General features: G+C 34.1%; 1 protein-coding gene across 1 annotated transcript in view; it reads left to right on the top strand.

Annotated features, from left to right (window-relative positions):
- ADGRL4 (adhesion G protein-coupled receptor L4) overlaps positions 1 to 27,341 on the top strand; it is a 116,480-nt gene that overhangs the window by 46,738 nt on the left and 42,401 nt on the right. Inside the window, exons 3-9 of the mRNA XM_054566898.1 lie at positions 10,222 to 10,374; positions 18,797 to 18,946; positions 19,372 to 19,442; positions 20,501 to 20,677; positions 20,788 to 20,971; positions 22,048 to 22,164; positions 25,788 to 25,993. Of these exons, the coding sequence (XP_054422873.1) occupies positions 10,222 to 10,374; positions 18,797 to 18,946; positions 19,372 to 19,442; positions 20,501 to 20,677; positions 20,788 to 20,971; positions 22,048 to 22,164; positions 25,788 to 25,993 (1,058 nt within the window). The remainder of the gene's footprint in view (positions 1 to 10,221; positions 10,375 to 18,796; positions 18,947 to 19,371; positions 19,443 to 20,500; positions 20,678 to 20,787; positions 20,972 to 22,047; positions 22,165 to 25,787; positions 25,994 to 27,341) is intronic.

Here is a 27,341-nt window from a genome sequence, read left to right as displayed (position 1 = left end):
AAGAAAAGAGAGGATAATATTTTCTTTGTACTTTATTTTCCCCATCTGTGGTCAGTATGTTGAAAACTTGAACACAAGTTAAAATCTTATTCAGATTCTAAAATATTAGTGTCCTGTAAAAACAGTAAAATGTATTATACAGGAAGGAATATAATTTAATGGCGTGATGCCAAAAATATTTCATCACTAGGGTACTCAATATCACTCTTGGATTTGAGAATTAGATGCCCACAACTTGTTCTTTCTTTAGAAGCACACTTCGTGACAATGTACACATCACTGTACAATGCAAAGACTTACCTTGGTCTTTGGAGACAGGCTGAATTTTTTTTTTTTTTTTAATCCTTACTCAAGGACATTTTTTTCATTGCTGTTTGGAGAGAGAGGAAGGTGATGAGAAGGAGAAGAGAAAGAGATAAAGGAATATCAATGTGGAGAGAAACAGGGATTAGTTGCCCTCTTGTCTGCACCCCAACTGGGGATCAAACCCTCAACCTTGATATGTGCCCTGACCAGAACACAACCCACAACCTTTCACTCTAGGAGAAGATGATGCTCCAGCAACTTGAGCCACACCAGCTAGGGCTGGAGCCAGGTAGACTTAACTGTAAAAACTGGATCCAATTGTATCTCTCTCTAAACTGGTATGATTTAACCTATCCAAGCATTAGTTTCCTTTTAAGTAAAATGGGACATCAATCATTTTTTTTATTGTAGAAAATAAAATAAAATGAGTCCTCTACCAAAATGTTTGAAAAATGTTTTCTCTCTTTTTATGTTTATGAGGTATAAGTCATGATGATCTAGTTTTTAATATAAACCCACAATAATTGAGTAACCAACCACCAAAAGTAGTTCAAGCTGTCCAAAAATACTGTATAGAGGTTGGTAAAAGTCAGTTTACAGTTGTCCCTATGGAAAAAGACATGCAGGTTATAATTATTACAATAGCTATATGAACTAAAGCACTTACAATCTCATAAGCACTCAAATTGTTAACCTTCATTATTTACACATTCTTGCAGCCTACTTGCTATACTCAAGCACATTTTCACACCCCTGTATTAAGAAAGTTTACTTCTGGTATATGCATTTCTTACTAGTTTAACCCCCTTTGTGGTTGTTATGGTAAGCTGGACTGGACCATGTGGAACTCCAAGAATTTTTCTGTCCAACACTGAAAACAAACAAAACATATTAAGGTGTTACCTTGCCCCTTTTATTCTATTCTCACATTCTAAACTCTGGATGTTATCGCTCAGTTGATAGGAAGAAGCAAATCCAGGTAACAAGAATGAAAGAAAGAAGAGAAAGAAAGAAAGGGGGGAGGGAGGGAGGGAGGAAGGAAGGAAGGAAGGAAGGAAGGAAGGAAGGAAGGAAGGAAGGAAGGAAGGAAGGAAGGAAGGAAGGAGAAAAGAAAGAAGGGAGGGAGGGAAGGAACAGAAGGGAACGGAAGGGGAGGAAGGAAGGAAAGAAGGAAGGAAGGAAGAGAAGGAAGGAAGGAGGGGAGGAAAGAAGGAAGGGAAAGGAAGGAAGAAAGAAAGAAAGAAAAGAAAGAAAGAAAGAAAGAAAGAAAGAAAGAAAGAAAAAGAAAGAAAGAAAGAAAGAAAGAAAGAAAGAAAGAAAGAAAGAAAGAAAGAAAGAAAGAAAGAAAGAAAGAAAGAAAGCAGGAAGAAGGGAGGAAGGAAGGGGGGAGGAAGTAAGGAAGGAAGGAAGGAAGGGGAACAAGGATGCAGTAATTCTATAGCAAAGTTCATTTACACTACAAGGCAGTGGAGGCATTGCAAAGGCAGGCAGCCTGCTTGCTCCTTGCTCCTTGCTCCTTGCTCCTTGCACTGGAACCTAGTAAATGCCAGGCTCTTGATTCTGATGCTTCCTCTGGAAGAAGGGAGTCTTGAGCTCCACCTTGTGAGTAAACAGTTTAGCGCATAAGGTTGACTATCTAATAGTTGATAGTTCTATCTAAATGCGCTATAGTCATCTCAATTTTTCCATGCCCAAAAGTGAACTCATTCTCTCAGCCCAAAGGACTCCTCTTCTGCTGCTTCTTATTGTGATCAGTGGATCAATTTACCCACCAAATGCCTCCAGGTCAGAAGCTGGGAGCCATCCTTGCTTCCTCTCTCTCCAAGTAACTCCCATATAATTACTCTCCAATCCCCACTGATATTTTTAAAATTATTTTATTATGAAAAATTTCAAATATACAAAACTAAAAATAATATATGAAGATTCACATGTAGCCATTAGCTAGATGACACAATTTTCAATTCATGACTAATTTAGTTTAATCTTACCCACTTTTCTTTCTCTCCCCAGATCACTGATTTTTAACAACTAAGTATATTTCTGAAATATAGTCCACCCTCCTTTCTAGTTCTTTATGGCTTGCAGTGTTCTACCAGGTCTACCTGGGTCTAAGCAATTTTTACTTATATTTCAAAAACAGTTTTGAAGTTCAGATCACATCTGACGTACTACACACAATGTGATGATGGCCATCCTTTATCCGATGAATATAGTCCTAAATTCTTAGCATTTTCCCAGTTTAGTCCATGACTACCTGCTTAGATCTTTATAATCTTTACCCTCATACCCAGTGTCAACAGTAATGTTCTCTAAAGTATGCTGCTCCTGCAGGCTGCCAGGCATTTTGGTAAACCTTTTTCCTTTGTCCGAACGGATTATTGGGACCCCGCCCCCTCCGCCCTTTCTTTTTTTTTGGTCTAACTTTTCATAGTGTACTTCGATGCCTAGCTCAAGTATTTCCTACTCTTCTAAACCTTTTCTGTATATCACCTTCATCCCTTATCCTGAAAACTTGTTGAGGAAACCATTCTCTTTTATGAGTTACCACTGTTCTACTAAATACCTTTTTTATTTGTCACACATACCACATTTTAATAATTTGGGTCTTCACACACCTTCTCCAGTAGCCATGGATCCTTTGGCTACTGTGTGCATGCCTTTGTTTTTGCCATCTTCAGCTCAGTATATTAAGTATAACCTAGTAAAAAATTTTTACTGAAAGAATGTCAAATATTATTACCTGTTTTTGATATATTTTAAAAATTTATCTCTATTTTAAATGTATCAATGAATTTTTTAGTGTTATCCTAATCTAATATTTATTTCATAATCCCATAAGAAGGATTAAATGTAGAGGTAAGAGATTTGGTAGCATTATTGACAAATTGAGTGTAACAATGAAAATAATAACACCAAAGAATAGGGTTTCTATTTTCCTACATAATCCCCAATCAAAGAAACTATCTCCTTGAAAATTAATTATTATGAAGCTGACCACTGGAAAGTGTAAAGCAATTTAAATAATTCAAATTTACATATTACTTCAGGTTACTTCCAGGTAAGTGGTATTTTATGGAACAAGATTTGAGCCAGACCATTAGGGAATATATCCATATTGTATATTCATTGCAGAAGATTGGGAGATAGATAACGAAATATTTTTATTTCCAAATTCTTGATAAGGAAGCTAAGAGGTCAAATGTTTAAAACCGCACAGTAGAGAAACACAAAAAAATCATTGTCAATCTTTTTTATTTTTATTTTTTGCCTATTAATATGTTACTCAAGACTTTTAAAAATGTGTTGGAGTTTAAATAACATACTGGCATGTTAATTTGTTTTTAGAAATACAGTCAGATGATATAAAGTAGCTCATTTTTTTTGGACTCTGACCAATACCGCAGACCTACTGCATCCTTTTCACTATATTTTTGCATATCATTTTTACAGCTATAGACCACAAGGGATAAAATCTTCATCATTCTCTGTATTACCAATAACTGATCTGAGAGCACAATCCTTTTAAAGTTAATATAAACTTTTCCCAGTATGATGTGAAGGCAGGCAAATTTTGAGATAAAAATTGAAACTTTTTATTTTAATAAGACCTCAATTATATGCTCCTGTGTTAACTTGCTTTAAAATTTGAACTCTGACAGCAGGGCACTGATTCGGACTTTTTGATTAATTTTTACTTATTTCCCATTTAGACATATTCACATCTGGGAACTGGGAAATTCCATAAATATTTAAGTAACTGAATAATTGAATCAAAACTAATGTGTGTGAAATATTTTTACTTAACTTGATTTAAATGCTTGTGTTCAATTTGTGAGCTATTCTCAGTTAAATATTGCAGTCTCATTTTATATACATGCATAGACATATATGTTTGCTTTCTGGATATATATGCATATATAGTCATATAGTGATGCACAATTAACAAGGGACCCCAACCTCCGGGGCCAAGAACTATACTGGTACAGCTCTGTGGCCTGTTAGGAACCAGGCCGGGGCAGGAGGCCAGCTCCCCTGAGCTCTGCCTCCAGTCTCTACCCACCCCCAGCCCACCCTGTACACAGTCCACAGCAGGAGGTGAATGGGGGCCAGCAAATGAAGCTCCACCTCTTGACCTCCCAAACCCCAGCCTGTGGGAAAACCGGTCCCTGGTGCCAAAAATGTTGGGGACCAATGGCATAATATTATCTCTGTATACAGAATAAACAAATTAATAATTACACCTATGTTAATAAAGTATTAACACTGGCATTTTTTATATAAGGTCATTCACAATTTATCTTACTTTATTTTTATATTTTCAGCAATTCTACTCAATTTCTCCAGCCTCCATATGTCTTAGGAGGTACAAATGCCTAGCTAAATGTTAAATCTTAGCAAAGTGTTTTAAAAATGCTTTTTAAATTTTTAAAACTTTAAATTCTCTATTTAAGACATGAACTTCCAAGTACCACAAGTCATACCAGCCTTCTATTTTTTGGAACCTGGTGAAGTCAAATATTAATTAATACCTGCCTGGCCTACACAAGTTTTTGAGGACTCAACCTTTTAATTCATATGCCTCCAAGTAGGTTGCCCCTAGGGGGAGCTCAAAACTCTTCTAGTGCTCTGTTCTTTCTGTTAAACCAAGAATAAATCAGGCCACATGCTGGAGATTAGAATTTTCAAATGGACAAGTTATTAGAACTTAAAATGTCACAGTGTACCTCTGGTAAGGTAAAAAGAAGCCTGATGCCATAACATGAAGACAAAAAACAAAACTTAGTTGTGAGGCCAGGTCTGCCGTTGCTATAGACATTGGAGATAATGGTCTTGCTTTTCATTTCAACTGGTTTTTCTAAGCAATTGCATTAGTAGGATGCTAAAACTGGAGATTTGGGTGTGCACTCAGAGCAAAAGACACTCTAGGTGATGCCTGGTTCCTTTGTTTTAGGGACAGGCCTTCCTCAGGCTAGGGAGAGTCTAACATAGGGTCTCACCGGTCTTACCATAAGGTAGATGTAGGTTGAAAAAGAAAATTCTCACAGTAATGAAGAGTTTACATTTGTTGAGCTTTGGAGCTCATTGAATACTAAAGAGTCAAGGATAAGTCTTAAATATTTGATAGTCTTTCCAGAGAACTTTTTTGAAGTAAATTGTATTTTCTTTTTTGCACAACATAAAATGAAATGCCATCATTTCATTGGCATTTTGTATAACTTTTTTCTTTTTTTTATTGTTCAGATACATTTGTCTCAATTTTCTCCCTATCACTCCCTCCTTCCCTCCTACCCTCCTACCCTCCTACCCTCCTACCCTCAATCCTTCCCCACTTTGGCTTTGTCCATGGGTCCTTTATGCATGTTCCTTGATAACTTTTAATAACATAGAATAATAATTACAAAAATGTTATTCTAATGGTACTTTTTAATCCATACACAAAAGTAGATATTTTACATCATCCAAATTAGCTGACTCAAATGGAGATGACTCAAAAGGTGAAAATAATATTATTACAAGTGATTTTTATTTTCTTTGTCTCCTTTTATTATTCTTTCAAAATTACAATAAGTAGATAAGGAACATTAAATTATTGGAACTTTTTAAACCAAACTATGGAGAAACTCATTTGATTTTTTTTTTATATTTTATATTGAAATATCATCCAGACTGAACATTTTGAGATATTACATTAAAAATTCTTTACAAATATATATATATATAAAGGATGAGTGATTTAAACTGATTCCCAGACTTTGGAAGCTCATGTCTAAATAAAGAAGAGATAAGTCTCATTTTCTTATGAAGGACTTTACATTACCTGCTAAGAATCAGATAGCTGTTAAGAATTTTAAATAGGGTTTAATAAGAGCTGATTTCTTTTACTTATATAGAAATAATAATGTTTTTAAATGAGATTGGATACCTGTATATAGCACTTACTACATACTAAGTACCCATCTGAACATTGTCTGCACATAAACTCCTTTAATCCTATTGACAACCTTTTGAGGTAGGCACAATGTATTTCCCATTTTACAGTTATCTTCTGATCACAATGACTAGCATTTAATAAACACTCAATAGATGATCGTGGTCACTATTATGAACCTTTTTAATAATGTAATATAAAAGAAAAATAAGAAAATGTTGACATTCACAATACGTTAGGCTTGAATCCAGCTTTGCCACTTACTAGCTGTGTTCCTTGAAGCAAGGTGATCCAACTTTTTATATTTCAATTTCCTTATCTGTAAATGAAGATAATATATATCTCATAGGATCTATATGAGGATTAAAGATGGAGGTCTGATCATATATACGAGGTTCTTAGAATGGTGTCTGCTCTATCGGGAGGCTTTAATAAATGCTAGTAACCATGTCAGTTGTGTCTTAAAGGGGTTTCCGTAGAGGCTACAAGTTATGAAACTACTGTATAGTCAGGTAGAGGTGAAAATACATCAATTATATTATTTCTTCTTCTGTTCATGACATCTTTTAACTGTTTCTTAACACGTAAAATTTTAAGCAGAATAATATAAAAATGTAATGCAAGAAAAACCTCATCTTTCAAGACTCAGTGAAATCTTTTCTGACCTCTTTCCCCACTCAAGTAAAGCGAATGAGTCCATTATTTACCTTTTCAGTCTTTTTTCACCACACTCCCACTTCCTGCTCTTCTTTGCTTGTCATCAACTTCCTGTCAAGATGTCCACATTCTAGAAAGCAGAGACAGTGCCATAGTTCTTTTATTACCCATTAAAGACACAATACCAAAATATCAAAACAAATAAAAAATGTATACAGGATAAATGGTTGGCCATGGGGAGAGTAAAAGTTATTAATGCAATGGATATACCTAATTCAAATGATATCTATTGATTAAGAAATTATAATAATTTTAAAAGTATACCGTTAACTTCTCTATTGTGTTCCAATCAATTTATTTGACTTTGCTATTAATCAAATAAATTGTCTATTTGGTAATTTTTCTAGTATTCCTATATGTATCTGGTTTCTTTATACAATTGTCATTATACTTGTGAAAAAATAAGTATGTCAGAGACTTCTGGCTGTTCAAAAATCTCTTTTTCATAACACACAGCTGAACTACAACCATGAGCCTCCCTTATAGTTAGGTGTGGCCATTTGAATAAATTCTGCAGAATAGAATGTGGATGAAAGTGTTGGGTCCTTGTTCTCTTATGCTCCACTTAACCCTAACTCCCCACCTGGATGACTACAGACAGCTCGGAGGCCCTATGGGATGGTAGAGCCATTAGATGAAACAAGCCTGGGACCCTGAAACACTGAGGAAGAAGCCATGCCATCAACCTGAACGCTGGTTTCAGACTACAGCATTAAATAATCCCTTGCCATCCTTAATCATTACATGTTTTTATGTATTTATAGAAGACTTATTATAATTAATACAATAAAAGTAATAAAGCATATAAATATTAAAATTATAGAACAAAACAATATAGTTTGGATATCTTGAAATGCTAAGATATGCAAATTTTACATGATCTGTTTATAGTAATCATTTATGAAAAAAGAAATTTACCTCTAGCTGTCTGTCAAATGTTAACCTTAGCTTCTATACTTATATCCTTAATGTTTGAAATGAATAAATGGAAAAAATTTAAGTTAAAATATAATTCCAATAAAGTTTTCATTTTCTTTCTCTCAAAATAGATCTATAATTCATTAGATACACTTTAGTATATATTTTGGCTTTTTAATATGATATTCGAAGAGACAGCAGGATGTAACAGTTAAGAAAGCAGGCTTTGAAATCAAAACACCTAGTTCTGCAATTAAATAGCTGTGCGATATTGGAAATGACTTTTCTTCTCTATGCCTTATTTCCCTCATCCCTTCAAGAGGATAATAATGGTACCTACTTTCTAGAGCTTATGTGAGGATTAAGTGAATTAATATTTATAAAACATGAAAAAAATCTCCAACTCTTAGTTATCACTATATGTGTGCAATAGCCTGTGTATGAATTAAATGTTATATAATTCATCCTTTAAAAATAAATTAAATTTAGTTTGATTAGAATGCAGAATAGAAATCCAAGACACTTTTCAAGCTTGACTTACCTTTATACTTACTTCCCTATAATTTCTCTCTCTGCTCCTTAATTAGGCTTCCCTCTGCCTTCAGAAATAACTCAATCACCCTATGCTTGCACCTTTGCCCAACATTGTTGACTTTAATGACCTTCCTTCTCTCTGTCTAACCAATACTTAACTAATCCTAGATTGACCAGTTTAGATCAATTCATTTTCCAGGACTGCCCTTGCAAACCAGCACACACTTGGCGGCTCAAAACAACACAAATGTATTCTCCCACAGTTCTGGAAGCTAAAAGTCTGAAACCAAATTATTGGAAGAGTCATGCTTCCTCTGATGGACCCAGGGAAGAATCTTACCTTGTCTCTTACTATCTTCTGCTGATTGCCAGTTATACATGGTATTTCCTGGCTTGCAGCTGTATCACTTCAAACTCTGCCTCTGTCTGCATGTAACCTTCTCCTCTGTGTCTCCATATCTGAATTCCCCACATATTATAAGGACACCAGTTATTGGAGTAAGGCCCAGCTAATCCACTATGACTTTGTGTTAACTTGATTACATCTGCAAAGGTCCTGTTTTAAAATAAACTTGCATTCACAGACATAAGATCAAGACATAAACATACTTTGGGGGAGATACAGTTCAACCCACAACAAGATCTAATGTCACCTGAAAATATTATCTTTCTCCTCCAGCCCATCATGATCACTTCTGAGAAGCACTTGATTTCTATTTATTTGACAGATAATATAAATCTGCTTTCTGATTTTATAAATGGTTTATGAACCTATGTATTTTCTGACAAATTATAAGAATCTAAGGGTTGTCACAAATGACTGTATTTCTTCTTTTCTTATGGCTGAGTAGTATTCCATTGCATATATGTACCACGTCTTCTTTATCCAATCATCTACAGAGGAGCACTTTTGTTGTTTCCATGTCTTGAGATTATAATTTCACTCAATTGTGGGATATAAAACCAAAAGCTACATGTGAACAAACAAGACACACAAACAAACAAAAACTCATAGACACAGACAACAGTATGGTGGTAGCCAGAGGGATGGAGTGTGGGGTAGTAAAGAGGAGAGTGGGCTGAGTATATGGTGACAGAAGGAGATTTTGATTTGGAATGGTAAACACACAATACAATATATAGATGATGTATTATTGAATTGTAGAATTAAAATCTATGTAATTTTATTGATCACTATCACCCTAATAACGTTACCAAAAAACTTAAAAAAAGAAAAGTATTAATCCAAAAACAAAAAATATCTAAAAGTAAAGACCATGTGCCATGATGTAATTTTTGTGTGATTGTGTACTCTTCTCTAGGAGAATATAATGCATATAGCAATGAATTAATACAATAATGAATAAGTGAAGGGATGTAGAGCCAATTCAAAATCCTTGCAGGGAAAAAGTGATAAAAATAAATGTGCATGATTGGAGCATATTAACTTGTAATCTCTGGTTTTTCATTTTTAACTTATAGAATGCTTTTGACTGATTATAATGAGTATTATAAATTTACAAATTGACAAATCACATATAAAATATGAAATATATTTCAATATAGATATAAACAGCTATATTCACTGCTTTTGAAGTAAGAAATTTTATTTTGTTTTGCAACTACAAAAAAACAGTTACATCATAAACAAGAATAAAACAAGTATGGAATGTGAATTCTTTAGTATTAACTTAGGGAAAAACATTGTATTGCCTTAAACCGTTTAACAAACAAAATTCCCAAATACTGATGGGGAATACTAGGACTTCATCTCGATTATGTAAAAATAATGTTTTAAATTTATATTTCCACAGATGATAATGAATGTGGAAACTTAACCCAGTCCTGTGGTGAACATGCTAACTGCACTAACACAGAGGGAAGTTACTATTGTATGTGTGAAACTGGTTTTAGATCCAGCAGTAACCAAGACAGGTTTATCACTAATGATGGAACCATCTGCATAGGTAAGTCAACTATCTCACTTAAAATCTGTACGTACCTCTTAATGCTTAGTCCCTCCATAGATGAAATAATATTTAAACCAAATTCTGCCAGTCTGATTACACTCTTTTTGTTAAATACTTTCAGAAACTTCATTAATTCCTTTATTTCTCCAAGGTTGTCTAATCAGTTTCTATGGAATATTTATCCAAGCATATAAGAAAAAGATTTTTTTTGAAAAAAATCAGAGAGTTTACAAAACAAAATCCGTTAACCATGATGACGAACAACAGAATAAATATTTACACTTTAAAATACTAACTAAAGAAAAATGATTTGCATCACAAGATATTGATGCTTTTATAACTACACATGCTGAAAAATGGGCTCTATATTTTCTTTGAATATATTTAAATAGGCAGAATTGTTCTAGTGCTTTACTACTTCCTTCAAAAAGTTAGTTACACTTAAGATCTGCAATAAGATTTTCTGAACACTAGAGCCCTATTTAGAAAATCATCTCAGTTTCACTAAAATATCTTCTAGGGTAGATAGTAATTTCAATTCAATCCCTATGTGAAATGAACTGAGTCTGAAGAGAGAATCTAGATGTTTTTAAATGTCCTTCTATTGTAATGTGGCCATCCATTTGATTTATCAGGTCCAATAGAGTTTGAATTACATTCTGAATTGAAAAGATTAGAAATTTCAAAAGGTGAACAAATTTCAGAAGCAATCCTCTGAAGTGAAAGGCTTTACATTTGATAATAGACTTTAAATAATCTTACTTGTGGTTTCTAAACAGTAGTCCAGTTTAACAACTGGTATAATTATTTATGATTGATAATTATCTACAAGTGTAATAGATAAACTGAGGCCTTGAGAGTTAAAACACACAGCCAGAGGTAGATATGGGACTAGAACTCAGAACTTTCTATGGAATGTGGACAGGAAAAATGTATTGCTTGTCCTTTACATAGTTAGATAAATGAGAGAGGTCCCCGTTAATCTAGATCACACTAAGGGCTTTAATTAGGTCCCTAGTGAGATTCTCATCAGTAAACTGCGCAGAAGTCTGGCAGTGTTATTCTTAACAACATGATGAGCTAGCAGATAACGTTCAAAGAAAATTTATTAGTGAAATGTCTGTATCAAAGAAATTATCATGTACCTGTGGTTCATAACATTTACTCTGTTATGTAAACACGAAAGATTTTATTCTACTCATTTTATAGCCAAGGGAAGGGCAGGACTACCAATTTATTTAGGATAAAGGGAGAATTAGATCATAGCCTTGCATCTAAAAAGTCACTGTTACTTGCACAGTTGACTGAAGTGGGTGGGCATTAAAATCTCACACATTGATCTGAATCATGCAAATGCCATGGATCAAGCTTTGCAGGGGCGTAACAGATTTAAAATATGAGAGAATAATACTATTTTGTTTAATAATTTTACCTTTAGTGTTTGCAGCAAACATTTTGATTAGAATGTAGATTTACAGTTATTAAGGAAACAGGATAAACATGAAGTTCTGCCCCCAAAATTGGCAGTACCCACTCTTCGTTCTTCTTAAGCCTATAATATACTCTCATTGCTGGTCTTCTTAGAATGTTATTTAATATGAGTATTTTACCTTTGGTAGTTAAGTTCTAATAATGCAGCCCTGTATGATTTACTAGAAATGTCAGAGTAAGTGAAAAAAAATATAACTGTGACATCTTAATCCCTGGAATTTAATAGTTTTAATTGTTCTCTCCATTCCTTCTTGTCTCTAGACCTTGCATTTTTATCTGATTATGTTTACTTTTAATATGCCTCAAGTCACAAAGGGCTATATTTCTCTGTTCCTTACAAGTATAGAATTCCTATATTAGGAAAAAATGAATTACAAACACGTAGAAAACACACACACAAAGATGATTTAATGCCAACATTTTATGGGTGTGTAATACATTTGTAATTTAGAACCCTTTCTCCCAGTGTTCATTTATTATTGAGAATGGCCCTAATTTCTTGCTAATTCTCTTTTCAGTTATTTTAAATAATCACTAAACACAATAACTATATTAAAATTCAATATGCTATATGGAGTCCTTCAGGTGCTACTTGTTTTGTTTGATGGATTATTCCATGAAAAACTCATTCTCTGGAAAATTGTTATTTCTCACCAATTTTGCTGTCCTTTAGGATTAAGCCTTTTTGAGAAGCAGAGCAGCTATTTATTTTTTCCAGACCTGTAGTAATTTTTGTTGTTCACTATGATGATCCTCAGGGAATTTGAACAGAGAACCATAATTCTATTCTCTTTATACATTAGTGTATCACCTTGTAGTGTATTGCCTCTTGAAAGTTTAGCTGATACTTAATTTTGACATGTCTGATAATTGTAGTCATTAAGAACCATTATAAGTAGATGATGAAAAACTCCTTTTCAGGTCCAGAAATGACTCCAGTGAAATTCTTTACCTTTAGTCTATATTCAAACACAATTTAAAAGATAATGTAATCTTGTTGTACAAGGCTTTGAGTTAGATTTAGCATCATGAATAATTTCTTCATCTTGGAATCATAGTGAAACAAAATTTCAGATGCCCAGCTTCCCAGAGATCTCGTTCCAGACTCACATTTCACAAATGGCATTCAATAGTAAAGTGACTCTCCCATCACCAAATGAGTAGAACTCAAGAATGCCTTCATGTTTACCACTGTGCTTAAGAGTTGTGTTTACTGCTTGTAATTTTTTATGTCTTGTTTCCCTGGGTACTCTTATAGTTTCAGATTTTTCCCCTGGCTTCAAATAATATTAACATCCAATTTTGTCTCTGCAAATTACTTCCAATAATTTAATATTTTATCTTTTCTTTGAAGTCTCTGAGTTAAGGAACTTTAGAAAATTCAGCTATTGATGAAAATTGTAAGAATCAATCATATGATCATGTTTTAAAAGAAAATTCTGATTATATTCTTCTGGGTTGGCTCTGTAGATATGAAAAACAAATATAAACTTATTAATGAAAAAGTAGCAAATGAAATTTTTGATGTGCAAAGCAAACAAATGATTTTTATGATGTGCCTACATTCAGAGAAATCAAGTTAGCATTATTAATCTGTGAGTTAGAGTCGTAGTAGAAAAAAGTGGATCAATTCTTAAATATGGATGTCAATTCTAACTTGACTGACATAATTACATTGTAGCTGTTTTGCTTTCATTAAGAAGGGGAGGGGATTCTTTTTCTGTCCTTCACAGTTTAGGGAAGTTCCAAGACAAAGAAACCTGAGACACTCATTATCAACCTGTTTTCTTCAAACCCACATATTCACAGGGCTCCTGCTGTTAAGAAAAGACATAATATAAACAGAATCACTGGACTCAATTTCTGATTACAATATCAGGTTCCTACTGTATCTTAGGCACTGCTCCAAACACCTTCACAAACATTTCCTTGTTTCTTATGAAAAATAACTCCTTGGAGTTAAAAAGTATTTTTCTGGTATTACCCAAAGTCCCAAAATTAATGAATAATATAAAGTTAGGGAGGATCCATAGTTGTTTTATTAGCTCCAAACCAATTAAGCCCTGCAAAAAACTGCAAGGGAAGTTAATGTGGATCTTGCTGTAAAGTGGTGGTTACATTCATTTTGGCTAATCCAGTTTCACCCCATTTGAGCATGGGATATTTTCTTAATATTTTATGATTTTCTCTCTTACTGGGTAGCTAAGGGATATAGAATGATAAGCTGAGAATAGTGGACATTCTTTGACTACCCTGTCACCCAGCCAGTTTTTCTAGTCACACATTCCATTACTAGGTTAAACTCAATAAACTTTAGTACTGAGGCCCTGAGTGAAAAGGATATCAAATTCAGCAAACTTCACATCCGCATTTTACAAGTAATGGGAAAAAATATAAGTAACAAAAGAATAAACAGTTTGGATAGTATTACTTCGAGGAGATGATTAAGGTTTAAGAAAACATTACTTTGCTCAGATATTTAATATTCTTTTATAACATCTGGAGTTAGAATATAAACATTTGCATAATGCTGATCTTTAATACTAGCCTCTCAAAATACTGCCTCATAATTTTTACAGATTACCATCTTGTCAATTGGTAAGATTCAGAAGTTGAAATACTTCCTTGGTCCAAAGATGACATTCTGGTATACCGACTAGCTTAGTAAGCGGTGGTGAGAGAGCTTGAACTGGAATAGAGAAGCTAACATAACCCCCACAGGCTGAGGAGAATGCATAGGGGAAAGCTGAAGCACAGTCGGTTATAAGCACCAAGATTGTATATATCTGTGTCCACAGTACAGGAGGGAAGATGAAAATTGAGTTTGTAGAGCAAGATTTATATGTTTTCAGAGATTGGGTGTGGGATGAAGTTCCCAAGAAATGTTACGCTTTGAAGGTGAGAAAAACACCATGTTTTCTGTTAAACCATAGACGTCATCTAAAGATGTGAAACACAGTCATTCAAAAACATAGCTTTCTTATCCAGGAAAGATATTGTTCTGTTCATGATACTTCGTTGATGTGTGTCTCTGGGAGCACCATGTGTGGGGCGCTCCTGGATCTGAAGGTTATTGTCCAGAGACAACTGAGGAGTGAACAGGGCTGTGAATCCCGGAGAGCCCGTCCCGGGGGTGTCACGGATGAGGGGAATAAACACGAGTTGTCGCAAACACTTCTCCGTTTGCCAGGAGAGGGGACATGGCTCTTCCCTCTAGTGGAGAAGGCCCCAAACCCCCGTGTCCAAAGGCTTTTATTGAGAACCATATGCACAGGGGTACGGATGCAAAGCTCATCAGTCAGTGTCAACAGGCTATGTTTACAGAAAACAAAGATTATGGATAACAATTGAAGGAACACCAGAGATCTGCCTCAGGTCAGAGTCTATGAATAATGTAAATTCCCTTCCCAGTATGAGCTAATTATCATAGATTTTGAGGGAAGAACAAAGCATGCTTAGAGGAACTTACTTCTAGGCCTGATTGTCCCCAGGAACTGCCCGACCCATTTTAGGGCTGTACCTGCCTTTAGTTTTGTTTCAAGCTTGAGCCAGGTGGGCAGAGCAGAGCTATCAAGAGATAAGAAGACTTCTTTCAGAGAGAATGAGGACTCCATCCATGTCCAAGCTGAGCCGAGGGGTGCAGGCCTTTTTGCCCTTTCTCCATGTCCCCCCAAGTCCTTGTCCTGCTACCCACACAAGCTAATGTCTGTCTTAGGTGGTCTCTGCTTACGAGAGAATTTACGCAGCATCAACAACTAACCATCACAGGGCCAAGCAGGGTGATGTGAGGGAGGCAGGGGCTGCGCCACTGCCAAAGGTACAGGCTTCATCTCCTCAGTGGCCTGTTTTCCCAAGGCCTCCTTGATTATTTCCAGCCTTGGGGCCCTCTCACCTGTCAGCGGGGCTACAGTCCCTGAAACCAGACGAGACCGCTCCCAACATCTCCCTCTTTTTTGTTAGAGCGGACGTTGAGGCAAGTTCAACAAAACCAGCTACTAGTTTTTCCCTCACTTTATCTCTATGGAATAGCTTGCAAATGAGTATCAAAGCACAGAAGACAATAATGATCAATAAACATCGTGCAGTGTTCATGACCCATAAATGGAGATTTAGACCCTCAGACTAAGTCAGGATTGAAGTGATTCCTTGTCAGGGAACCATGGACAGTATTTCTTTACTGTTTGCAAACAACCGGCAGCCTTAAGAAACTGTTGGAGCAGTTTGAGATAGATCTGCTGCTCCTTAAGGAGACCCGAACCCATTTTCAGGGTTGGGAAGTCTTTTGTTCTTGTTTTCCAGCTCCAGCTTTCTCTCATTTCCACTCCAGTTTTTTATTCTGTAAACCTACTCTGACTAATTGCTAGGGATTGAGAAAATGTGCTACTTGTGCGAAAAGGCTTCCAAGGGTATCACTCCTTGGCGACCACCAACTTTACTTTATCGTGAATAGAATTCCCTGTGAGGCCCCTGTACACTTTAGGAAATAATCCCATACATTCCCATGAAAGCCTCCACTCCTAGGGGGACAGCGGTGCAAGCCAGCGGGGAGTGCCCAAGCCAAGAGGAGGACACGCCCCTTATTTTCTGAGTTCCACCTCCAAGACTGAAGGCTCTCATTCAGCTCCTGACTACTTAACTACTTAATTGCTGGAGACTTCCTATTTACATTTGAAAAGCAGAGGGAGAGGAGAGAAGAGAGTCTGGAAAAAACTGCTTTTTGCTCCAAGCTGGATTCTTGCTTTCTTGTCTTGAGAACTAAAACCTAGGTGGGAATGTGCCACAAGGATGTGACTCTCTCATTGCGATGAGACCTCTCGTTGCATGGACTTTTTGCCTCTGGATGGTGGGAGACCTAGTGTTCTGTCTCAGTCCACGTTCAGCTTAACCTTTTATGGGAGACTTTTAGCGGCAAGCGCCCTAACGGCGTTTATGTGCTCTGTCTGTCTGCGAAACAGCAAAGATTCTCAAGGGAGAAAAAGCAAGACTGCAAGGAGTTTTTGGATTCAAATAGAACTGTCAGATGTTATCTAAGGGAGGGAAAAAAAGAGGACAGAAAATCAAAATGGATCCAATGGCCCTAACGAATGAGCGCAAGAGATGGCCCTAACAAATACCCCTTCCCTCGAAACTATACACACCTGCAGCCTGACCACCAAGCGATGGTGCTTCTGAGTCCCTTACCAGGGATGAATGGCACGCTGAAACTCCCGTCCAGGAGGTGTGTGGTCCATGACGGCGGTTCGTAGCTGCTGGCTGATCCAGGTATCTGAGGGTCCCTGTTTGGGTGCCAGATGTGTTTATGCTTTCTTTGGGATTTTTTCCCATTGGCCACAGCCTTGCTACTTCGGCATTGTTTCGGAAAGGACTCGTCTTTTATTTCTCATAGCTTTTTTTTCTCATTTCATTGATTTCATGAAAAATAATAACCCTAGTCTGCACTCCTTACCTGGGTTCTTTTCTTCAACTCAACCTGGAATGTGTTCCCTGGTGGTTCTCCATATTTTAAAAGTCAATCTGCTATTATTACTTTTCCCCTACTCTCTTTTTCTTCTTTTTTTCTTTTTCTTTTTTTTTCTTTCTTTCTTTCTTTTTTTTTTTTTTTGGAGTGGCAGTTTCTGATCCCATATAGAGAAATGAGAAGAAGAGGGGAAGGATGCTAGAGCAATAGTTTTGTTTCTTTAAAAGTAACATACTTGGATTTCTGGAAAGCACATATATGAATGTATAGACATGGAAGAAGAAGAGATTCTCTACCTTTTATTCAGCCCTGTTAATTGTCTTCTTAAATCTAGTACTGTCACTTTTCTAGATAATAGATATTTCTTCAAGAACCTGGCAAGATGTTTATTGTCAGTTTGTTTTGTGTAGTGTGAGTTTTATATTTTTATGTACCTTTATTGCATTATTAAGTGAAAAATTAGCATCAGTACATTTAAGATGACTAAGTAGGTGACATTTTAATTGTACTTTGATTACTTTTCTTTTTTTATGACAAACAGCGTTGTACCACTCTATTAGTTCTTAAAAACAAAATTGTATACTTAAGAGTACAGATTTATTCATTAATCTAACATAGAGTAGCTCTAAGATGTCAGAGCTAGGCTGGGAACAAAAAAATCTTTGCATTAGTTTAAGGTAACAAACCGGACTTCAGTTCCTTGGAATCATTCCCTATTGGAACTCTGCCTAATGGCAGAGTATTTATTACTTTAAGATATATTTCACTGTAGTATGTAAAATTTTTAATTAAGAACATAAATTATGTGAACTTAAAACCTGTTATTTTTATTGTGGCTTTGATATATAGCTACTGAAAAATCTAAGACTTAATTCTGTACAATTTGTTACTTTATCTATGTTGGGTGTTTTTTAAGAATCATTATATAATATAACCTTAACAAAAGTAATAAATTGTAGTAAAATTTTAAAGGATTTGAATCACATGTTCTCCTACATCTTAATTTTTAAGTTAACTTACAAACAAAAATGAAGCTTTGGAAAGAAACTGTGCTATTCTTTTTTATTCTCCAGATTTATCTAAACTGAGCTATTATAATTAATTATGTTTAATATAGAAAACGATTCATTTTATAAATTGAGTTTTATTAAATTAAGACTAAATATGACATAGTCAATGACAAAAATTACTTTAATGACTTTGTTGATGAATCATGCTATTCAGAAAACTATTCAAAAGTTTGGCCCATGAATACCATTTTCAATCCACCACTGTCAAAATGGATTGGACAAATCAGGATCAAACAAATATATGCAGCTAAGTTAGCACTGTCATTTTTCCAAATGATGGGGTTTTCTTGCATTCTTATACAATTTCTTATGAAATCACTGACTGTACATAATAATATCATCAGCAATGTAACATCTATGTGAGTATTAATTAAAAAGTTACTTTCTCTAATATTTCCAGATATAGATGAGTGTAGTGAATCCATTGCCTGTGGTGATCATGCGATATGTTTAAATGTGGATGGTGGATACAACTGCTCCTGCAAGGAAGGTTATCAGTCATCCACAGGAAAAGCCCAGTTCACACCTAATGACGGCACTTACTGCCAAGGTAAAATATCAAACAACTATGTAAAATATGTATTACACGGCGGTGAAGTTTCAAAGAGCTACACCTGCAAGACATATGCCAATATTCCTTTATTGTCTATAAAATGAAATTGGAAAAAAAGTATTGTTTTCTTAATAGAAGATGTAGACTACATGTTTGATGTAGTCAACATATCCATCTTTCTTCCATTTTCCATAAAATATTGTGTATTTAATGAATACATTTTATGATGAATAAAATTATTAAAATAATAAATAATGAAAGATAAAATTTAACTTTATTTGACTAAAGAATGAAAATAAAGCTTTTGTTATGAATGTATTTTCAATATTTAAATAAATAAGCAAAATCATTGGAGTCAATATAATCACCTTCAGAAAAATATTTTTAAAACTCACTGTATGATCTATTTTCTTCTCCCACAGAAAATGTGAATGCAGACTGCCATTTAGATAATGTCTGTATTGCTGCAAATATTGATAAAGTTTTAACAAAAGTAAGTAGACTAGTTAAATTAAAATTTTGCTTTTCTTTGACATTTTGGTTCCATTAAATTTTTTTCAATGTCACATTTTTAAAAGTGTAATAAGCAGTTGATTATCATGAAAAGTTGAAACTATTTACATATAAAGATATAAATAATTTATTTAAGTCACATATAGGATTAATTTGAAAGTCATCAAAGTTTTGAAGACGACTTTCACATATTTAACCTATGCTACTTATCACTGTTCAATAAACTGGAAAATTCTTTTTTTTTTTTTAAGATTTTAATTTATTTTTAGAGAAGGGAAAGGAGGAAGAACGAGAGGGAAACATCAGTGTGTGGTTGCATCTTGTGCACCCCCTACTGGGGACCAGGCCCGCAACCTAAGCAGGTGCCCTGCAACCTAGACAGGTGCCCTACACTGGGAATCGAACTGGCAACCCTTTGGTTCGCAGGCCAGCGCTCAATCCACTGAGCCGCACCAGCCAGGGCACAGAAAATCCTTTTCAATATTTAAAGAAAGTAGATGAATAAAACAGCAAAAGCACACTTTGATCTCAGGCCCATTCCCCCATTTTAAGGAGCCACAGTCAAATGAATCGAGATTTTGTTTTCTATAGTAAATATTTCAAAGAGTAAGTAAAAAGTAATACACCTATAAAACTATTGTCATGAGATTGAAAGTGTGACTCAACATGACTAATTAACAATCAGCTAAAGCAATTGCCATTTTATCACATTGTAAAGAAATTTCTCTAGTTGATTAAAAGCTAATGCAAATTAAGTTATAATTATTATATCTTTTCAAAGTTAATTTTTTAATTATCAATTCAAACATGCTTTCCTTTTTCTGAAGTAATTTCTATGCTTCTTAAGTTATTTGCTAAGCTTTGGTAAATAATTTTGCGTTTCATCGCCATGTTATGATTTGGGCTTAGTCTTATTAATGTATAGAACAGAAAAAAAAACAAACAAACTTGGAATAAATTTAACACACCACTTTATTCTTGAAAAGATCAAGTAGTACTCTAAACTCTCTTCATTTTTCTGTTCTCATTTTTGTTCAGATTAGACATATAAACCAGCCTGTGGCTTTACTACAAGAAGTCTATAAGAATTCTGTGAAAGATCTTTCCCCAATGGCTATAACTACATATATAGAAATATTAGCAGAATCACCATTACTGGGAATCATCAATAGCACCAACTCGGACAAGGACACCTTTTCCAATTCAACTCTTGCTGTAAGTATGTTGAACTTTAACTCAGTATTATTGAGCTTCAGAATTTCTCTTACATCTATGATTAATGAAAGATTCCAACATTTTTTAAAAGATACACTTTTTTTCAACAGGAATTTGTAAAAACTGTGAATAATTTTGTTCAAAAGGATACATTTATAGCCTGGGACAAGTTACCTGCAACTCATAGAAAAATCCATCTTACAAAATTGATGCATGCTGCTGAACAAGCTACCTTAATGATTTCTAAGAACTTCCAAAAGATCACTCAGTTTGATACTAATTCAAGTGATGTAGGTAAGGAACCAAGGTCAATTTCAAAGCAAGAGTATTTTCTAAATACTCCATTCTCCAAAAGCAAGGAGAGTATTTAAAATACTGTTGATTAAAAAGGCAGTTGTTTTATCAACGTACAAATGAATGGTGATGCATAGTACAAGAGTGGTATGAATAAAGGATGACTACATGAGCAACTCCTTGTTCTTACAATCTCCACCTTTTCCTATGCCTGAACGATAGGGCGTTTAAGTGCTCAGAGTACATTACTGCTTTTCCATTCTGAGTTAGTCATCTCCTGACTTGTTAAGCTCTACCTTGCCCAATGACAGTGACTGACAGATTTTCTGGATGTAGTATATTTAAATTTCTCTTTAGGAATCCTTTGCCTTTTGATAATATAAAGCAATCAATATAGTAGATTAAAGTGTTTCCTGCTTCATGCAATTTGAAAACATTAGGAATCTTGGATCAAATTGAAGATAGTGATCAAGTTGTTCAGAAGAAACAAAAGTACATTTTCTGAAATAATCATTGCATAAATCTCTACTATATATTCTGGTGGCATCCTGCTATGCAACAGTAGATATGCAACAAAAATTATTTCATCAGGGTTCACCACTTACTCAAAATTAAAGTAGCAAGCATTATGGCTAATATAGAGGAGCATACATTTCTATGATGTTCCAGCATGAAAAAGGTGAAAATATACCAGGTAAGGAAATTATCCTACAGGAACTTAATTCAGCCCATCTCCATAGAGTATATTACAGATATCATCCTCTGAGATATTATAGTTCTTACACTTTGCTTTGGTAATTATGATACATAACCTCTTTGTGTTCATACATTTTATATTTCATTTAATAAATATAAATATAAACAATGAGTGTTACAGTAAAATAAAAATAATTTAACTTGAATCAGATTTTATTATATAAATTATAATGTCTAAACATGTTCAGAATAGGTTCATTCTACCTGCCATTAATAAAAAGTTGAAATAAAATGATGATGGATGAAATGGTCTCTAACTGAATAAATACATTAATTAAGCTAATTTCAGGGAATTTATGATTTTTATGCTTTTGTTTCAGCTCTCAGAGCATTCTATTTTGATTCACATCACATGAAACATATTCATCCCCATATGAATGTGGGCGGAGATTATATAAAGATATTTCCAAAGAGAAAAGCTGCAGATGATTCAGATGGTAGGACTTTGACAATCTTATACACAAGGACAATGGTTTGCAATAAATATTTATTATGTACTTGATTGTATCATATTTACATATAATATGTGTGGTTTTCTATAGAAAATTATTTAATGTTTACAGATTTTCTATATTTGTACTTGAAATTTTCCTGAGATATAAATACCTGGGGAATTTTAGTTGATAATATCTACACCCTTCTTGTCTTACCTCCAACCTTTGTAACCTTCTGATATTGTTCAGATTCTAATGAAAACTTACAAAAAATATATAGTTTTACTACTTGGTTTGTAACAGTCAATAGATGTTATAATTTGCATAGAGTTTTTAATATTTCTTCTTTAGTAATCTTTCATATTTTTTATTGTGATTCCAAATTTGTGATTCTGTAAGGAAGACAGAGATAATGTTCAAAAAGACAGAAAGTTATCGTTCAGGCTTGGGATTTTTTTCCACTTGTCATTTCATAGTTTTCAACTAAGGGCAGCATTTCTTAGGAAATGGAAACATGGAATGCTGGACTAGCAGGTAACTTAATGATTATCTAACCTAACTTCCGCATTTATTATTCATTTATTGACAAAATTCATTGATAAATACATGCATCAGTTATAAGCTGCACAGAATCATTAGAAAAGGCACAAAGAATTTAAAAGGTTTATCTCCATGCATACCAACAGATAGTGCAGAACCAGCACTTAGAAGAGAAGGCGTTGACAAAGGAAACAGCCCTGGCCAGCTTTTCCTTGTTGCTTAACCACCAGCAAGCTAGCAGTTGCTATTTTAATTTAACCATTTACCTACTCTCTTAGTGCAATGCACTTAGTGCAAATCTCTGCTGATAGTAGAATAATTGTAGTTGTTCTTCTCATATAGTTTAAAATATATTATGGAGGGAAAACATGAATTATAATACTTCTCAGGCATATATAGATGGTCATAAATATAAGGAAAATAAATACAATAACATATAAGTTCTCATAATCATTTAATAAAAAGAAATGTTGTCTTTATCATTAAAACACATGTTGTACATTCATTCTCAGAAGAATATCTTTTTTAAAAAATTTTCACAGCACTAACGTAGAACTTTTTTTCCTAATCCATCTATCGCCTCCTCTCCATTTTTTTCTTGTTAATTTTTATTCAAAACTAAGAAAAAAATGGTCATAAAACAAAGCAAAAATAAGTATTCCTGTCATCAAACTCATGGCTGTTACCCTATTACATCATATTCTAATTAACCAAGGACACATATGATATTTAGGAGCAAATTAAAATAATTTGTTAAACTTTCATATTTTCCAAGATTTGAGTAGTGCTTAGAAGTTAAAAAAAACCCCAAAACATTAAAAGTACTTATCATAGTGACAGGTGATGAAATTTTCATGCAATATCTCCAAGAGATCCTATCTGAGTGCATGGTAGTTTTGTTACATTTAATGATCATGAATGTAAACTCTGACATTTGAAAGAGTCAGTGGTAACAGCAGATCTCAAGAAAGCATATGGAAAAACTTTGTTTTCCTCAAGGTTGGATTTTAAAAATAAGAATAAGCTTAATAAGATGATGAAACCCTCTCAATGATGTCTATAAGTGATGATTCATTAATTGATAAAATCTATTAATAAAAACATGCAATAGTTAAAAGCTATCAGTAAAAAAAATCAGGCACAGGGATTTTTTTAATCTTTTTATAGAATAAAGATTTAGATATCATAAGAGTTAAAATCTAAATCAGGTGTAGGATTAGGAGAAATTATGGGAATTAAAAGTTTCAAAATGATGAAAATTAGCAAGTACCAAACAATGCTCAGGAAGGAGGTGAAAAATGGATTTTGGAACATTTTTTATGGCATGGATCACCTTTTACCCAAACTCAAAAATTGATGTTAAATATTTTTCCTTAGAAATGGTAGGAATGATTAATAAATTATAAAAATCCATCTTATATTTTTGGTGCTTCAGTGGATTTTGCGCCCTCTCCTACTACAACCTCTGAGAAGTCACTGTTAAATGAGCTGCTCCATCAACTGGTCTAGGTCATTTTGACATAAAGGTTTCCAGGTTCTGTTTCTGGCCCTGGTCTGTCCACAGAAAAGGCTAGGCTAGTTATCAGCTCTTTGAATTATCATAATCGCACCAGCCCAGTCGTTTTACTAACATTATTTCTTCGATTCACATTTTTTAGGTTGTTAGTTTGAGAAAGTACTCTGTATAATGTATCCAAATTTCAGCAAGGCTCTTAAGCAGTATCTCTTGTGGTGCTTTTGCAGGTTAAGACAGAAAATGTGAATCGCAACACACTTTGACAACTTGTAGCTCACACAGCCATGTCCACTGAGCATTACTTATTAGTGTGATATGGTGATGTGGAGAGTGCCAGTGCTTATCGCAGTCCTTTGTTTTTATGATATTATTAACATTTGTACTTATAAATTTGATTAATTTATCCTTTTCAACTTATTTGCCAGCATCAAATTTGAAGGAGCAAATGAATATGATAGAGTTCTTCTTAAGTTGTCCAAGTACCTAACACAAACATATATTGTCTCTAGTTAATAATTAAAACAATAATCATAATATAATATCTTGAAATTTACAAAAGACTCTCTCTTATATTCATTTGGCCTTGACCTTATTCTAGTAAATAGCTAATGTGTTTTACCATCATTTTTTGAGTGAGAAAGCTAAAGTACAAAGCAGTTAGCTACTTTATCATTGGCTACACAAGCAGAAGCAATGGCTGAAAGCAGAATTTCTGATTCCAAGAATGAACTTTAACTGTAAAGTCCTATATTTAGTGTTCATAATTCTGTACAGTAAATAGAAGAGGAATATGATCTAAGCAGCAAAAAGAATTTTGAAAGATACCAGATCTAGATGTTGAGTTGTTCCTACATTGAGCATCAGTGCTGCTATAAACACCAAGGCAGTTTGAGAGCCATTGATATAAGTGTAGTGTCCAGGCTGGGGGAAAAATAGTCACATGACAACCTGTACCAATCAGGTTACATTTCTATTAGTGGGTTATATGCAGATGTACTGCATTTGGAGAACATCAATGTGTACAGGTAAATGGCTACCTTGAAAAACAATACATTTCCTATCCCGAGACTGCATAGCTATATGTCATCAATGTCAAATAGAAAACATTTCAGTGGACAAGAGGTTAAACTCAGTGGAACCTCACAACTTGTTCAATTCTAAACTTTTTTAATACTGTAAGTCTTTGATAGTTTTTTTCCAATAACTTTTTAACTCATATATTGGCACAGCAAAGTAATAACTGAAAAATTTATCTTTCAAGTGAATATACTTGACACCTTGGTCTCAGTCAGGACTGGGATGTAAATTTACTTAGGACTATTTTTCTCGTAAATATGGTTTGTATAAAGGAGATGCTACAGTCCATGATCAGCTTCAGAGACATAGAGATGAGAGAATATGTCTTACTATGGCCTGATGATGCAGGTACAGACACTACGACTCACATTTCAGTATCTGAATATATGACTCCCTCAGAGTAAAAATGTTGTCTGTTCAGTTATGATTATTTTCAGAGCTTAGATATATTTTTGTTTTATACTTTCACCAAATGCACTTATTTGATTTATAGGCAATGTTGCAGTTGCATTTTTATATTATAAGAGTATTGGTCCCTTGTTTTCATCATCTGACAACTTCTTACTGGAAACTCAAAGTTATGATAATTCTGAAGAGGAGAAAAGAGTCATCTCTTCAATAATTTCAGTCTCAATTAGCTCAAATCCACCTGCATTGTATGAACTTGAAAAAATAACATTTACATTAAGTCACATAAAGGTAAGTTGCTTCTCTGGTAACTATTGGTTAGGATTGTGAAACATTAAGAAAAGTGGACATCTTTGTTGTGTTACTTTAGCTATACGCATACTCTTGAGCTTAAAAAATAGATTCAAAATGAAAAGAGTAAAGTGGCTACAACTTATATTCTATAAAATATTTGTATGTGTTCCATGTGGTTTAAACGATCTAATAAATACTAAAGAATTTGACATATTTGCTTCCTTAAAATTAAGCTATATTTTAGTTTTATTTTTAAGTATATGTATTGTTCATTTTAGAAGTCTCTATACCTTTACAGAAGGAGTTATGAAAATGTACCAGTGTCAAAGATATAAATATTACTTGTGTAATTAAGACAATGTTTGGTTGGTAATTGTCATTTAAAATAATATTTATGCAGATTTGGTGCTGATTAAAACACAATCACAGAGAAGTTATAATATTTCATAAAGTAATTAGCTGAGACCATTTTACGCTTTTGTTGTTCTAAATCTTTTTTCAAACTCATATGTAATTAAAACAATACAATAAAAAAGTTACTAGAAATGACCAATTATTTTAGTTTTTATATACCTAAAAATGAATGGGGAAACTCAAAGTCATGGTATTTGCTGCTTTTTTACAGTTTACATTTCCTTGGGCTTTTAGTAGAGTTTCAGCCCTGGTACATGATGCTCCATTTGGAGAGCCTTGAAGCTGGCCAATTACATTGACGTGTTTATGGGGGAGGGAGGGAACTAAAATAACATACGTGCTTACCCACTATACAAATGTGTCACTATATAAAGACAGCTAATGTAGAGAGAATCTAAATGTAGGGAAGTGCAAGAAAATAGCTCAAATCTAAACATTGGAAAGCATTATGTTGAGAAAGAGAAGGTATAAAATGTTGTAAGAATGGAAACTAAATTTAGGTATTTTCAGATGCTAAATGAAAATGACCTGTTTGACACTAGAAACCAAACATTTATTTTACATAGTCTGATGGTTTTCCTACAGTTTTTGTTGGTGAAATGTTTGGCAGATAAAGAGATAGCAAGGACAACTGACTTCAATCTGTTTGACACAGCAAGAAAACAAATCACACATTTAAACCAAAATTCTTCATTATAACTAGTGGAAAAATTTTATTGTCCTAGTCTACCTCTCTGGTCAAATCTTTTTCCCATTTGAAGTGATGATCATTGTGAAATTTCATCACTTTCCTCTGACAACACATCTACTTAATGTATCCACTTTTTTTCTAAGAAAATAAAAGTTATCTCATACATAACACCAGTTTCCTGATTCTCTGATAATTTATTTGCAGCTTCACCAATTAGTATAGATTTCTCTGTCACCTCAG

This window comes from Pteronotus mesoamericanus, unplaced genomic scaffold (genome assembly GCF_021234165.1).
Source record: "Pteronotus mesoamericanus isolate MK-2021 breed Mesoamerican mustached bat unplaced genomic scaffold, CSHL_Meso_final contig_181, whole genome shotgun sequence".
Lineage (NCBI taxonomy): Eukaryota > Metazoa > Chordata > Mammalia > Chiroptera > Mormoopidae > Pteronotus > Pteronotus mesoamericanus.
The sequence above is the reverse complement of the archived record's forward strand: the minus strand, read 5'-3'. Positions and strand labels throughout refer to the sequence as shown.